Source organism: Peromyscus californicus, unplaced genomic scaffold (genome assembly GCF_007827085.1).
Source record: "Peromyscus californicus insignis strain IS unplaced genomic scaffold, ASM782708v3 Scaffold_19__1_contigs__length_69161282, whole genome shotgun sequence".
Classification (NCBI taxonomy): domain Eukaryota; kingdom Metazoa; phylum Chordata; class Mammalia; order Rodentia; family Cricetidae; genus Peromyscus; species Peromyscus californicus.
The window spans coordinates 31,129,915-31,146,790 of NW_026294491.1; the positions used below are offsets into that span (position 1 = coordinate 31,129,915).

General features: G+C 45.1%; 1 protein-coding gene across 4 annotated transcripts in view; it reads left to right on the forward strand.

The window, feature by feature from the left end:
* Tgfbrap1 (transforming growth factor beta receptor associated protein 1) overlaps window positions 1-16,876 on the forward strand; it is a 57,154-nt gene that overhangs the window by 24,610 nt on the left and 15,668 nt on the right. For all 4 annotated transcript variants that reach the window (XM_052744985.1, XM_052744983.1, XM_052744984.1 and 1 more), the window contains 4 exons: window positions 3,368-4,069; window positions 9,816-10,010; window positions 12,266-12,420; window positions 16,550-16,632. In XM_052744985.1, coding sequence (XP_052600945.1) covers window positions 3,382-4,069; window positions 9,816-10,010; window positions 12,266-12,420; window positions 16,550-16,632 — 1,121 coding nt within the window. In that variant the 5' untranslated portion in view covers window positions 3,368-3,381. The remainder of the gene's footprint in view (window positions 1-3,367; window positions 4,070-9,815; window positions 10,011-12,265; window positions 12,421-16,549; window positions 16,633-16,876) is intronic.

Consider the following 16,876-nt stretch of genomic DNA (forward strand, 5'->3'; position numbering starts at 1 on the left):
GATTGTAGGTGCCCAAAGCTTGTTTCTCTATTCTTTCCCAAAAGCACAAGATACAATTCATATTTTAAGTGGCAGAATTGCTTTATCCTGCCATTTTAAAAGACAGCCCTGATTGATCAACCAGTGAAGGAAGACATATTTTGTATTATTTCAGCTTTTACTGGCTTAGATGTCTCCGAGCCTACATTTCAATATCTGTGGTTTACTCATTAGCATTTAAATGGAAAAGTTGTCTAGGTGGGTTCTGGTAATTCTATTTGGTCTTGACAAATATGTGGTGCTGTTTTTAAAGAGAGAGAGAGAGAGAGAGAGAGGAGAGAGAGAGAGAGAGAGAGAGAGAGAGAGAGAGAGAGTGTCATATGTCCCAGAAATTACTTGCAGAGGTCTCTATGGGTTCTTCTTCCAGCTGTCCCTGGAGCTCTGAGAAATCCTGTCACCTAGAGACAGGCAGGTCTTCATGTGTGGTCTTCCCTCTTTAGCTTCCCTAGTAGCTGGGATTACAGGCTTGCATCAGGGGACTATTTCTCTCTCTCTCTCTCTCTCTCTCTCTCTCTCTCTCTCTCTCTCTCTCTCTGCCCCTCTCTCTCCCTCCCTCCCTCCCCCTCTCCCTCTTCCCCTCTTTCTCACCTTCTCCTTTCCTCTCCCTCCCCCTCTCTCTCCCCCCTCCTTCCCTGCCTTCCCCTCTCCTGCTCTTCCTTTTGGTTTTGTTGTGAGACAGGGTCCTACTATGTAGCCCTGGCTGGCTCTGGACTTGTGGTAGTTCACCTCTGCCCCACTGAATGTGTCAGAGAGCAGGTGTGCTGTTCCCCCCCCACCCCCCCATACCCTCTGCTGGTTCTCCTTTGTTTCCCTCTGTCCTTCAGTAGAGGTCAGTGAGATAGCCATATCTGAGAACAGCCTGGGAGTATTTCCTCTCTTAGAGCCCAGGTTGGGAAATAAAGCAGGTTGAGGGGCTGAGAGCAGTGGAACCCATCAAGAAGGGGAGGAGTTAGTCTTCATGCTGACATGAGCAGCTTCAGAGTGCTATGTGCCAGATAGTAACCACTACCTGAGCAGATTTATTCCACCCTAGTCTTGTGAAGTAGAGGCTGCTGCTTTTACATTCATTTCGCAGATGTGGGCCAGCCTGGAAAAGCTAAGTGTCTTTGTCCTGCTGTAACAGTGCTGTGACCTGGGTGATCTGTAAGTGATGGTGCTTTGCTCACACCTATGGAGAATGTTAAGATCAAAGGACTATCTGTCAGTGTCTGGTGGGGTCTCTCTTCATAGAGACACCGTTTGCTATGCCATCATACAGTAGAAGAGACTCACAGCTCTCTGCCCTCTTTGTGAAGGGCACTAAGCCCATACTCACACTCAAGCCTTAATCTCAAAGCCTTTTTTCCTCCCATTACTGCTACAAGGGAGATGAAGTTTGAACTCATGACCTGGGGAGACACATTGCAACTTCATTTCAAGTGATGGAGATGGATGGGAAGAGCTTAGAGATTTCCACAGACAGTCCTCCCTCTTGGTCATTTGGACTCAGGGAAGGGAGTCACAGTCTGATGCAAAATACTGGCCATTGCCTCAGTGGGTGAGGGGTGTGCAAAATTGTGACACTCTAGAACAGTGGTTCTCAACTTGTGGGTTGTGACCCCTATGGCAGCCCTCTGTCTCCAAAAAACATTTACATAATGATTCACAACTGTAGCAAAATTATAGTTATGAAGTAGCAATGAAAATAATCTTATGGTTGGGGTCACCACAACATGAGGATGTGGAGATATTGTGTTCCCTAAAATATTGTGCACCCTAACAAATTTATCTGGGGTCAGAGAACAGAACAGCCACAATATTAAACATAGAGGATAGGCAGTGGTAGCACACGCCCTTAATCCTAGCATTCCAGAGGCAGAAATCCCTCTGGATCTCTGTGAGTTCAAGGCCACACTGGAAACAGCCAGGCATGGTGACTCACGCCTTTAATCCCAAGAAGTGAGCCTTTAATCCCAGGGAGTGATGGCAGAAAGCAGAAAGGTATATAAGGCGTGAAGACCAGAAACTAGAAGCTTTTAGCTGGTTAAGCATTCAGGCTTTCGAGAAGCAGTTCAGCTGAGATCCATCTGGGTAGGACTCAGAGGCTTCCAGTCTGAGGAAACAGGATCACCTGAGGAACTGTCGCGGTGAGGTAGCTGTGGTTTGTTCTGCTTCTCTGATCTTCCAGCATTCACCCCAATACCTGGCTTCAGGTTTGATTTTATTAAGAAGACTCTTTAAGATTCCTGCTACATGAGGAACTGTGTTAAAGGGTCTTAGCTTTAGGAAGATTCAGAACCACTGCTCTAGAATCTTTTGAGTGGAAAAGCATCAGAGACATTATGGGACTCCTCCCTTTCCCTGAAGTAGCTAATATCTGAGGTCTTCCAACCTTTTGGAATGTGCCAAAGAACTTGAAGAAATTTCTCATCAAGTGGTCCTATTCCATCTCTGAAAAGCTTGATGTGATAGATGCGGCTTTCTTGGGTTGGCCTGATTATGGTCTCTGCCACTTTTGTCAGCCCCTAGTCCCTCTAAGCCTGTGGATCCTCTGCCTCACAGGAGTTAGGAGTTGTCCTTGGAAGCTGCCTTTCTCCTACTGAGAAGCCAAAGAAGGCTGTTTCACAGTTCTGCAGCTTCTGACTTTGTGGAGGGTAAAACCAGAGTCCATGTTGGAGGAGACCTTTGGAAGCCCAGGGTGCTTTTCTTCCAGTGAAGCTCTCTAGTGACTGCCGTACCAGTGACCCACTCACAGACCCACCGAACAGCTCATCTCACCACCTACAAGATGGGAGGTTGGAGGCTCATCCTTGCTACTCAGTGTGTGCACATTTATTCCTAGACAAGTGTGGAGCTGGAACCGGCAAGCTTGCTTTACAGGGAGCACAAAGGGATTCAGAGCGTAGGGCCCACTACTCTTTCAAACACATATGCAAGTAGCTATAGACATTAAAGAAGCCTGATGAGCTCTCTTACTGCTTTTTTTCAGAAGTGTATTCCTCACGTTGTCTGTGGATGTGTGTGTGGGGGGGTGTGGGTGTGGGGGGGTGTTCTATCTGTGGTGTGTCTCCCAGGAAAAATGGAGAAAATTCTGTGGAGCTTTCAGTTCTGTTGGGAATGAGTAGAATGACAAGTCATCCTAAGCATGTGTGTATATTCTTTCCCAGGGTCCCCAGCCATCTAGTGAGGCAAGTCATGGGAACTCTTTTCTTTCTGTTTTCTGATGGTGTTGGATTTCTCCACTGAAATGATAAATGGGGAATCAGTGCATCTTTATTACAGCTTGCTGTGTGTGTGTGCTTCTTCCTTCTTCCTCCAAGTTTAACATTGTCTATCCATCTTCCCACAGAGCACCCAGTAGACATGATGAACATCAAGGCCTTCACCTTGGTTTCTGCAGTGGAGCGGGAGCTGCTGACGGGTGACAAAGAGCACATCAGCATTGAGTGTGTGGAGTGCTGTGGCAGGAATCTCTATGTCGGCACCAATGACTGCTTCATTTACCACTTCCTGCTGGAGGAGAAGGCCATGCCTACAGGGACAGCCTCCTTCATTGCCACCAAACAGCTGCACAGACACTTGGGCTTCAAGAAGCCTGTGAACGAGTTGTGTGCAGCCTCAGCTCTCAATAGGCTGCTGGTGCTCTGTGACAACTCCATAACCCTGGTTAATATGCTGAACCTGGAGCCAGTCCCCTCAGGAGCCCGCATCAAAGGGGCTACAACATTTGCAGTGAACGAAAACCCTGTGAATGGAGACCCCTTCTGCGTGGAAGTGTGCATCATCTCAGTGAAGCGCAGGACCGTCCAAATGTTTCTGGTGTATGAGGACCGAGTACAGATTGTCAAGGAAGTGTCCACTCCAGAGCAGCCTCTTGCTGTGGCTGTGGATGGCTACTTCTTGTGCCTGGCCCTGACCACACAATACATCATCCTGAACTACAGCACGGGCCTTTCCCAGGACCTGTTTCCCTACTGCAGCGAGGAGAAGCCACCCATTGTCAAGAGGATAGGCAGACAGGAGTTCCTGCTGGCTGGCCCTGGAGGCCTGGGTGAGGAGGGGCTGCAGCGTTGCTGTTCAGGGCACCTGCATCCTGTCTGCTGTCTTAGGGTTTCTGGATACACCTTGCAGTAGGGGGTGAGGGTTTCTGAGAAACGCATCATTAGGTGCTGCCATTATACATTGTCAGAGTATCTGTTGGTCGGTTAAGATGGCTACAATGGCACTAGGTCATAGCAGATCTGCATAACTGGTGTGTGCTGAAATTCCATCAGATTTCAGTGGGGGGTGGGGTCACCGTTTCCCACCAGAATGGTATTTCGGATAGAGCCAGTGAACCTGTTTAACACCTGATAATATATATATATATAAAATTTATAAATTAATACCTGATAAACAAAGTTCAGATTCACATTAGGGCTCATTCTTGGTGATGTACACTTGACAGGCTTGCACAAATGTACATTGACTTGTAACCACTCCTGTGGTGTCCATACGTATGGTTTCACTGCCTTAAAAAATCCCTGGGCTTGACCTTGAATCCCTACCCCACCTCCTGGAAACCACTAACCTTGTTCTGCATTCGTTCATAGTTGGCCTTGGAATGTGTAGTTAGAATCCTATGATATGTGGCCTTTCAGAGTGGCTTTTACTTGACTGTGTATTCAAGACTCTTCCATGTCTGTTCATAGCTGGATAGAAGAAGAAAATGCTTGGTCCTAATGTCCTCTGCTCTAAAAAAAATGAATTTTTATAATGGAAAAGAATATCTATATGGATCTATCTATATTTAATTACATATTTATATTATATAAATTATACATAATATATTAGAATTAATATATCATTATAAATATATTTGTATATAATTTACATATAATATAAATTATTAAATTATATGTTTAGTTATTTATATATTGTAAATCATACATGTTTGTATATAATTTATATGCTATGTAAATTATTATATATCATTTATAAATTAACTAAGTATATGATTATATATTTGTGTATATAATATGTAATTATATATTATGTACATTTATATATAATTATATCATATATGTATTATATATTAAAATATTGTTAAATAAATAAATTAGAATGTAATTATATATTTAGTTAATCTATAAATATATATCATCTAGCACACATACACATATATAGGCATAGAGCATGGCATAAAGAAACCAGTGTGTGTTCTCTGGCCTCCGCCCCGTCAGCCCCTAGTTGTTATTTTGAAGCAGCTCTAGATACCATAGCACTTCCTCTGTAAATCATGTAATATGGTTCACAGTTACAGACACATGTGCAAAGGAAAAACTGCAACGATGTGAAATACTCAAAATACTCTCAGATACATTCACACACGGTGTATTCCTCCTGTGTTATCTTATGTAACGGACACACAAATACATATGTGTGCTTGTATTTAAATATCTGTAATATTTGTGGTTGTTGTGTTTTCAGTTTTCTTGTCTCGGTACCATCCAGGGCTCATACGCTGTAGTTGGCTGACAAATTTTATTTTTTCTTTAGGTCCCTCCCTCTCTTTTCATTTTTTTCATTAGCTTTTCCTTTTCCCCTTGCTGAAGGAGTTGGGTGGTTCCCTACACTCTGGAATTTTGATAGCTTCATCCCCATCCAGTGGTTTAACATTCCTCCGTGACCCTCAGACCTCTGTTCACTGTAAGCAGATAACTAGGAGATGTAAGGGGTTTTTGTGCTTACTTTGTGGGGGAGGCAAGAAACCTCATAGTGTGGGTACCTCTGTGGGAGTTTGCATGGCTTCCTCCCTTTGTGATGAGACTGGCTGTTGATGACCATTGCCTGGTCCATGCCATCATTATGCCTAACAGTAGGCAGCACTGTGTTTCTGTCTATTCTTCCCTTCATCTACCACTGGGAATGCCTCTGGGGAGCGAACTTTCCCTTCCTTAACCACTTGGCATCCCCTAGGAACTGTGTGTGAAGTCGGGGTGAGACATTAAGGTCTCATCTATCAACTAGGGATATTTTTTAACACTCCTAACAGAGCTTACATGGTGGATTCTTGAGCTACTTTGCCATGTCTCTAGAAATCCGAGGGCTTCACATTTCATATGTTCTTGCCCCAGACCTGGTGTCAAGCCACTCTTCCCCAGAGCCCTGCTGCTTACAGACCAGGGTCTGGATGCGGGGGCTCTTGTGCATGGACAGTGCTGGGAATGCCACCTTTTTAGGATAACTGCATCATATGATCATGTTAGGACCCATCCTTCTGTATCTTAGTGTCACCTTGCCACCACACCAAGGTTTCATGTGCATCCTCCTGCAAGTTCTGTGATCTAGATCCCCACAGAGGACCCAGCCTGTATCCTGCCCACATCTAGCCTCCTCCTTAGGTAACCTATTTATTGTTTGTTTGTTTGTTTGTTTGTTTATTATTAGTAGTAGTAGTTTTGCTTTTTATTTCAGCAGATTTACACTGAGTGTGATGAATGTATGTGGGCTGAGCTGGGTATCGCCATGTCTCCCCTGGTAAGGGTTATTTTATAGTCTCCCTGGTGACATTGGCAATGCTCTTCCCCCAGGCTTGGCCATCAGAGTGTGCTGCCAGACTTTTGTGTCTTTGGCAGCACAGCACATTTCCCTGTGAGCAACGCTGAGGATTCCTTATGTTTAGGAGTCGGTTGTGCTTCTTTAGGTTATAAATAGGGATTACCTGTTTTGTTGTCTATTTTTAATTGTGTGTGTGTGTGTGTGTATGTATGTATGTGTGTACACGAACATGCTACAGACTAAACTCAGTTCCTCATCCATGCCAAGCCCATGTCCTACCACTCATTGAACCTCACCCCCACCCCAGACCCTCTGTTATCACTAGTATTGTTTGGTATTCTTTATATATCTGAAATACCAACGTGTTTGCCAATTATAGGTATTTGTTTCCATTTTTTGCCTTGCAAAAATCTCTTTTTACAAAGTGCTGTATAATCCAATGTATCGACGTTTTAAGTTATTACTTTATGATTTTGATTCGTAATTGGGAGGCTTCCCTGTCTTCCAGTTTATAGACAAGTCACCTGTGTTTTCTGATATTACCTGTACGGTCTCATGTCTCACCATGTAAAGCAGCAACTCTATTGCTATTTTTTTTATGTGACTGTCCACTATGCCCATAAACTGTAGGCAGAGCCCTTCTCTTGGCTGATTTCAGGGGCTGCCTTTAATAGACACCGACTTCCTCATGCCCTGGGTGTCTATCTGGAATTCCCACTTCACTCCACCTGTCCTCGTGTGTCGCCCCAACTGCTCTGGTTCTGAAGGGTTCACGGGGAAACTGTTAGATTCTCGTGTTCCTTTCTTGCTTATAGTGCTAGATTAAAGGGAGTGACAGTCGTCTGTTATGTGTCATCTACATGAGCGTCATGCTAAATGCTAACCGACGTACTTACTTGTCCTTCTGCCTGTAGTGAATGCAGTTATGAGCACATAGAAAGGGTATTTGTAAGGTCTCTTACATATACCTTCTGTAACTATAGGTTCTACAAATAGCATCATCACCCAGCTCTGGAAATCAACAGTTCAAACAAGTTACTATCGAGATTATAAATGCACCTTTTAGCATGACACCTATTTTTATTCTTTTCTTCTGCCTTTCTCCCTGAGTGTAACTTGTGACTGCTCTTGTCATACGAGATCATGCTTGACCTTTTGTGAGGCAAGTTTACCTAACTTTTTATACTATTTTAGCCATACCCTTTGATGATGGCGCTTCTCAGACAAGGGAAATAACTCGGTTGTGCTTCATGTTACGTGGGCCTAGATCACAGGTGGGCTCGAACCTGGAAGGGGCATGGCCAAAAAGAATGGTCTTAAAAGTTGGTGTGCCCTTTCCAAATCTCCCACGCTGTGTACTGACAACACCTGGGCTCCTGTAGTACTGTAAAAGCAACAGACTTCATCACCTGCTTGGCCAGAAGAGAGTTAGCTAGGGCACTTTAGCCACAGACTAGTTAGTAGCCTCTTCCTAGGGGGTGCTTTTCTGACTTTACTGGACCTTCTCGTTTGCCCGTTCCGGCTCTGTTCCTTCTCGTTTGCCCGTTCCGGCTCTGTTCCTTCACTCCAGTGAAGCTGCAGAAGCCGTAGTTCTTGGCATCTGTCTTCTGCCCTCTTTATGTCAGAAACACTAGCCAGGGCCTCTGCACTGTGTGATTCCCTGGAGAGGGTAAGTGCAGTGACCCTGACTGGCAGTGTTGAGAATCTCCATCTTATCCTGGAGTCTCGTTGCTCGGAACATGGCTTTTTCACCCAGAATTTAGCAGAATCTCTGGGATCGCTCATGCTCATCCCTTTGCCAGTCTGTACTTCCCTCCTGTCTTGGAGGCGGCATCACATCACCAGCTGTGCTGTTCATTTCTTCTCCGTTTTGCCCTCTTTGGCTGACTTCCAGGGACAGCACTAGCATCCCCAGCGTGGTCTTCACGCATCGCTGTGCTGCACTCCGCCGGTGTTTTCTGATGCTGTTCTGTGTACTTGGGCATTACTGTTTGCTGTGATCAGGACGTGTGTCACCAGAGGGTCCCTGTGTTAGAGTTGTAGTCTCCAGGTGACAACTGGGAAGTGGTGGGTCCTCTAGGACAGTGGCTCTCAACCTTTCTAACACTGCCACCCTTTAATACAGTTCCTCATGTCGCGGTGACCCCCAACCATAAGATTATTTCGTCTCCACTTTGTAACTATAATTTTGTTGTTACGTAAGTGTTTTTTTCCTAGGGTCTTAGGTGACCCCTGTGAAAGGGTCATTCAACCCCCAAGGGGTCATAACTGACAGGTTGAGAACCACTGTTCTAGGAGGTGGAATCTGGAGGGAAGACTTAGGGTGGGCCTTAGAAGGATTGGGGCGGGTCGTCTAGGTTCCTCCCTCCCCACTTTTCTGGGTTTGCTTCCTGCCTCATGAGGTAAGTGGCTTTTTCCTGCTTTATGCTCCTGCTAGGATGTGGTACCTCAGCAGAGACCCAAAGCAATGGGGCTTTCAACCCCTCCTTTTATACCTGCCTCCTCTCCCACCCCCTGTTATAACAGAAGCCGCTTGATTGCTTTCGTGGTGTCTAATCATTTGGAAGCAACACTGTGATGCTTTCAAAAGTTAAAATTAAAATGGATAGATGCCTCTTGGTCAAAATATTCATCTCAGTAATCCCTAATATCAGTGCCTTATGTACAGTATAGATAAACTGTCACAAGTTTACTATGGACAAAGGCTTTACAGCAGTCTGTCTTGAATAAACAAACCAGTTTTCTGTGTTATAGCATATGTGTTCTTATAGCATATATATATTCTCAGTGATAAGGAGGTAAAACCAACTCTAAGCATAGCCAGCTTCTGAATGGACTCTTAGTAGAGTGCCTGGCATACAGTAGGTGCTCAGTAAATCTGTGTGAACAAATGTGTGAAAAAGAGCTTGAAGCATAGAAGCCAGGTGAAGTAGTGGAAGAAAGCCTGCCACGCTCCTGAGCAGTTTTCTTTCTCCTGTGGGGGAACATGTCATTTATAAATGGGCGCGTGAGTTCAATGGAGATATTTTAAAATCTCATTTGTAATTGCAAGCAGACATGATATGCATCCTGAATAAGGTGGTTCTCTTCATGGTGATGAAGTCATATAGTTCTTCGCACAGGAGTATATTCTATTACTGTTTTTGAAGTGCAAGCCTGTTGGAGAATCGAGTGAGCCAGTTACTTTTCACCCGGTCATTTCTATGGCAAAGAACACCTCATAGTTATTTGACAACACCTCCTTTCTGTTTTTCTAGGCATGTTTGCCACCGTGGCTGGGATTTCCCAGCGTGCCCCTGTGCACTGGTCGGAGAATGTGATTGGGGCGGCCGTGTGCTTCCCCTATGTCATAGCGCTCGATGACGAATTCATCACGGTTCACAGCATGCTGGATCAGCAGCAGAAACAGACCCTGCCCTTTAAGGAAGGCCACATCCTGCAGGACTTTGAAGGTACCTGTTAAAATAGAAATCTTAACAGCATTTTCTTTCCAGGCCTTCTGTGGTCTTTCTACCGTAAATGATACTGGGGACGTATTAGGAGCTGGGCCTCATGCTGAGAGAAGAAACACAAACAGCTGGAGAAATGCCTTGTGCTCACGCGCACTTGCTGCTCTTGCAGAGGACCCAGGTTTGGTTCTCAGTACCCACACCAGGCTGCTCACCGCTGTGTGTGTGCACCTGAATATGTGCACCCCCCACCACACACACACAAATACAAGAAATAAATCTTTAAAAAGAAAAGAAGACAACCGTTGTAATGCAGTTTCTGTGCTTCGGGAACAACACGGTTAAGGGCATGAGAGGCATTTCAGTAAAGAGCCACAGCAGTTTAAGACTCAGCTGGAGATGGAGTAGGCCCCCTGGGGAGTGCAAAAAAAGAACTGATTCCTGGAGAAATCAGGGAGGGCTTCCTGAGGGTGACATTTAAGGACGAATAGGAGTCAGCCAAGCAGGTGTATGCAGAACCTTCTATCAGAGAAAAGGGTGTGTCTGAACAAGAGGTCCCACAAGTGAGTCCTTGGTACAGCAAGGGGAGGGGCACGCCAAGGCTACAGTGTGGTTGGGCACAGTTGGCAAGTGGCCTCAGTGCCGTGTGCTCCAGTTTCAGTTTCCCTCTGTCCCATTTTGACCATTTTCAACCGTTCAGAGAACTGAGTGAGAGACAGAATGAACCACCATAGTCCCTTCACCTAGACTAGAAGCCGGTCTGTGTTTTGCAGCATTGCTCATAAGGAAATGGAAGACACTGACTACCTCAACACAAACCTCCTAAGAACATTATAGCTAAGAATGTTGACGTTGGTTCTGTAGTACCATCTACTAGCCTGCCCATATTCATGTCCAAAGAATAGCTTTGAGTATTTTTAATCTAGATTCATACCTTGTACTTGCCATTTGAAGATATTTTTGTTCTCCAAACATCGCCTTCCTGGTGTCTAAGATGCTGTGGTACAACCTTAGTGAGACATGTAGCCCCCACCACGACGGGGGTCAGCGCCAAGGAAGCACTGACACATGAATTGGAGTAACATGTGCCGTCGTCCCTTGGTACGCACATGGACAGGTTGCAGGATCCCTTTTTCAGTGGCATGGCTTAGCATTAGCCTAGAACCTACACGCATACTTTTGTTGGCTTTGAATCATCTCTAGATTACTTATACCACTTACAGCCATGCAAATGCTATTTAAATAGTTGTTACTTCATGTGTTGTTTAGGGAATATGGACAAAAGAAATCTACCTATGTTTGGCTACAGACACAATCATTTCTTTCCCAAATTATTTTCAGTCCCCAGTGGGTTGAACCTACAGACTCAGAAGCTGTGGACATGTAATCTGCAGATACAGGGGGCTGACTGTGTACGCAGGTTGTGGGACTTTGTGCATTGACTGGTGCACACTTGCATGGGGCTTATTGACATGGAGGAAGCCCGTGTAGCCTACCTTTTATGGGAGCAAAGAGTCTCCTAGAAAGAGTGGTTCCAAATAGACAGCCAGAAAACAAGGAAAACCACTTTGGTTGGAATACAGAGCCAGAAGAAATCAGTTAACTACTTCATGTGGATAGGGACTGCTGAGCTAGGAGAAGGATCAGAGTTTAATTTGAAAGCCCAGTGGAAGGAGCTAGCTTGGACTGCAGTCTTGATCTTCTACAGACTTCCTGTCGAGGGTCTTGGGTACAAGGGTGACAATGATGGGCAAGGAGAGCTGGCAGGATAGTAGGGAAATCAGCAAGTGAACCGAAAGACTAGGTGGTATATGGATGGACAGGAAGCATGAAGTATCATCTCACAGTTCAAAGTATTACATGACAATCTTGGTTTATGTAAACCAACTCTGGAAGGAAAAGATTATCAGTGAGTTTTTGGTAGTGTTCCATGAGCTACAGCTCCACTGGACTCTGTATCATTTGTCTCCTCTGGGTTTCTCAATCAATGGGCACTTTCATACAGAAAAAGGGATAAAGAGCACATTTTATTCCTTAGCAATGTGATGTTAAAGGTTGCCCTTCCCAACAGTTGTCAGTGTGGGTGGAAGAAAAGGGAGGCATCATACCATAATTTCGTTTGGGATGGTGTTGGAGAAGCTGGTGGGAGTGATTAGCAGATCAGATAAGGGCTGAGCATGAGGATTGCAGTAATGCATTGCGGGAGGCAATGCTCTTCCCGTTCCAACAACATTAATGTTTTTCTTCTCTTCCCTCAGGAAGAGTGATTGTTGCCACAAGTAAAGGAGTTTACATCTTGGTTCCATTACCTCTGGAAAAACAAATACAGGATCTGTTAGCAAGCCGGAGAGTGGAGGAGGCCTTGGTTTTAGCAAAAGGAGCCCGGAGGAACATTCCAAAAGAGAAATTTCAGGTTGGTAATTAACTGGTCCCAAGAAAGCATGCCTGCAAGCCACAAGTTGGAAGCATTTGGCTTTAACCACATGCATTGGGCTCACTCTACATAAGACCATGTGCAGAGTTTTTGTACCCGTTGTGTAGTTAACACATCTCACCTGCCATAGGTAAGGAAACAGGTTGCAGAGCAACCACACAGCTCTCCTGCAATTGCACAGCTAACATGGGAAGGTGAGCTTGTCAGTTTCTTACTTGATACACTAGACTGTATTTGAAATCAACTCCCTTCTTCAGTCACCTTCTGAGAACAGTTATGAACGTGATCCTTATAAACTGGCAGAGTGAGATCAGGCCACTGGTCTCTGATTTTAGAGTTTGTATTTGTTGGGGTTCAGTTAATTTGCATGTGTGTCCTCCCTGTAGACTGTGGGGGCGGGGCACATGCATCCAGGATACATGCAATCCAGTGCATTTGTAGACCACATATTGTCACATTGCAGTGTCAAAAGGTTGGGTCCTCTTGAAGAGTCGGTCTTTTATCATCTGTAGGCAATACTTTGCCCACTATGTGGATAAAGTACCTCTCATTGCAGGAGCCCAGCCACTTCCTTTCCTCAGAAAACCTTAGCCTTCCAAGTACAGGAATCACAAGCACAGATTGCTACATATGGCCAGGAGAGAACACGTAGTACACTAAAGAAATATTAACTTTAAATGTTATTGATATAAATACACCCCAAATCAGTCACATTCCCTAAAATTCCTACTTGATCAGATGTGTCATTCAGGGCACTCTACCTACTTGAGAGTGCTAAAACATGTTAGCTGAACCTGGAGGCATAGACCTGTAAAGCTAGCTACTTAGAAGCCTAAGTTAAGGGAGCCTCAAGTTCAAGGCTTGCCTGAGGTACAGAGTGAGTCCAAGGCCAGCCTGGAAATTTAGGGTAACCCTGTCTCCAAGTAAAAAGTGACGTCACTTTCCTAGCATGGGTGAGGCTTTAGGTTCAATCCCCAGGGCTACAGAAAGAGCAACAACAGAACTCCACAAACAACCCAAAACCGTGGTGTCGTATAGAATTCTATTATCAGGAGAAGCAATCACTAACAGTGCTTAGAAACTACAGCCAGTCAGATTCTACCCATGACTGATTGCTGTGGCGGAAAGGATGTGTTTGGATGTAAGCTGCCTCATAGAGCAAAGGGTAGCTTCTGCCAGTGAATGAGAAGAGCCTGGGTCATATAGATGGATAGCACTGAGAAGTTCTCATCCCTGCTCCTAACTTGCTGAAGTGGCACTGACCTATTGGCATTCAGCAGGGGGCAGCAAACACAAAGGCACAAACCTCTGACTGCTGCCACTTTTGTTACCTTTCGCATCCACACAGTGCAGGCAGGCATGGCTGTGGCTGAGTGAAGAGGAGCTGCACGGGCAGTGTGCAGCCATGGCATTGTGTCACAGTTGCTGGTGAAGGGGTGTGCTGGCCTGGTACAATCCCATGTGCAGAGCACTCACATTATATAGCATTTCCTTATGGAGGTTTTCAATGTTCTGTGCCTGGAATTTTGCTTTTTCTCCTCTGCCCTCTTTGACAAGAGCAAAGGTGCATAGCCAACACCCGATGAAATCACATGAGTTCTCCTGCTCCCCAGCCTGCATCTGACCCCTGCCTCCTCCCTGTATTGCAGCAAGTTCAACTCTCTTGTTATGTGGGTGTTATTTTCCCTGAGCTATGCAAACAGCCGTGTGTGTGTGTGTGTGTGTGTGTGTGTGTGTGTGTGTGTGTGTGTGTGTGTGTATCTGCAGTCCCATGCACATACCACTATTTCAAAAGATGCTCCCCATCCTCTTTTCTGGACATATTTTCTACAGCTCATGCTGCTCCTGTGAAGCCAGTGTCTAACTCATACCTCCCAACCCCAAGGCATCATATAGTGAGAGTAAATGCACTGGCTCTGATCTCATCTTCAGTCACAAGAAGGCCACTATGAGGACTTCATGACCTCATCCAGAGCTGTCTGCATCCAGTGCACTGCCCCTCCAAACACTGTTAACGTGAATTTGGGGGTGACTTTGATGACTCATTCAAACTTCAGCCTCCTTACTAATGGAGACCTAGGAGTTGGTGGTGGTTCTGTCTCCCTCCTGGCATGGAGGTCAGGGCATTTGAGTCTAGGAGCCTCAGGAAGATGCTGCTGTCACTGATTTCTCTGTAGCAAGCCTGATTATAGCTAGGAATTCCCCCACACCTGATAGGTCCTTTTTGCTACAAGGATGACCCATGCTATTTCTACTTCCAGAAACAGAACTGCATAGTGGGCAGCAGGACTCTGCTTTCTGAGTATTGTTATAAGGTGGTATAGTAAGTCCAGTTGTTAGGTCAGAAATGGCTGTTTTCAGAGAAGAGACATAAAGGCAGATGGAGAGAAGGGAGACAAGCAGTTAAGCAATGTGCTGATCTCAGTGCCCCAAAGGAGCTGTTGCTATGCTTGGAGAGCTCTTTAAAACCAGAGTGAGCTGCGGTGTAGCTCAGGAGCACAACACTTGCCCAGCATGCACAAGAACTTCAGTTTGATCCCCAGTAATCCAAATGAATCCACAATTCACACACACACACACACACACACACACACACACACACACACACCGCTGAAAAACCTTTTAGAGTTGATTTGAGAGAAGAAGATTGTTTTAAAAAAACAATAGAATGTGTTGATGAGGTCTGGCTTTAGATCATGGCTTAATCATTTATTACTTTAGTCACTTGGAAGTAAAAACTCATCTCTAAATATAATTTCTCATCTTTAAAATGGGGTGGGGGCAGTGAGTGACAATGATTTGTTTAATGAAAGTGGACCAGGGAATCCTTCAGATCAATAATTCCTGAATTAATAGAAGAGAATTGATAAGCTGGTGATTAGGTGCCCAGGTAGTAGTGGGCATACCTTATATTCAAGGATCTCTTGGCATTCTAGGTTAGAAGAAGAGTTAGTATCAAAGAGAGCGATGAAAACCGTCTTCAGTTGGGAGACAGAGTGCTAGGATGATGTTGTTGGCATACTCGAGAACAAGCAACAAGATGTGTCCCGACTCCATTTCAGACGAACCTTCGCAGACCTCAGAAATGGACAGTTAGAGAAGGGAGGAAGGGACTCACTCTCCTGAAGTGTGCACATGGGCTTTGTTTGTTTGTTTGCTTTTTGAGACAGGGTTTCTTTGTATAGCCCTGGCTGTCCTGGAACTCACTATGTAGACCAGTCTGTTATTTTATTAATGTGAGGGGAGTATTTCCAAGAGATAGGAGCACTTCCTCAGCTTCGGCTAAGAGGGTCCATGTGTCTATGTAGTACTTAAGTTGAACTAGCCTTGTGTCTGAGGAATGTTATAAGAAATACTTTGCAAAGTCACTTTCAGAGGAGTAGAAGATGATGCCAAAATTCCTGAGGTTGTTGATTTCCACCTGAGCAACCAAAGGTTAAAGCAGTCACAGAAGCCTAGTGGATTGAGGAGAAGAGGGGTGAGGCAGTACATTAGGGGTTCATGGATACAAACCTATGAAGATGTGTGTGTGTGTGTGTGTGTGTGTGTGTGCGTGTGTGCGTGTGCGTGTGCGTGTGCGTGTGCGTGTGCGTGTGCGTGTGCGTGTGTGTGTGTGTGTGTGTGTTCAGCTCCTGCTCAGTAGAGCTCTTCCATGCATGCACGAGGCTCTGGGCTCCACCCTCAAGTACCATAAGAAGAAAGATTTGCATTTGTACTGAAGACGTTCAGACTGTTTTCTTGGACATCATACTTAAACTGCATAGTTTAAGAACTGTTTATATTGGATTTACAACTTGCTTGGTATTACAGATAATCTAGACGTGACTTAAAGCATGTAGGATGATGTGCATAGATGCTATGGGGTACAATGCTGTTTTATATGAGGGACTTGAGCATATGTTGGTATCTCTGGATACCAACATATCTGGAACCAGTGCCTTTTCACTACTGAGGGATAATTCCATATTTTCAAGTACATTTTATTTTTTTCTTTAGCTAGTAATGTGTTATCTCTGTGGATTACGGTAAATTGGGTTGTGGCTGACAAATGCAGCCTAGCCCTTTGGTGATGGTTTTAAGGAGATAATTGATCTGTGTTTCCTTACAGGTAATGTACAGGAGGATTCTGCAGCAGGCAGGCTTTATACAGTTTGCACAACTCCAGTTCCTGGAAGCCAAGGAGCTCTTCAGGTAATTTGAAGTGTTGGTAGCAGGACTGTCACTCAGTGTCCCCTCTGTTGGGAACCTCCATCATCTGTGTGATTTCAAGGGGGGGATTGTGACTAGGCCAGATGGAGATGCAGGTAGGAATGGGAAGGGCTGTTTGTGGTAGTTCACACCTTCCAGGGTGGTTCCTGGGCTCCACCACCCGCCTGAGAAGGCCCACTGTCCCAATTCCTGAGTTGGCAGGCTGAGGAGAGTCCATGAAGGTGGC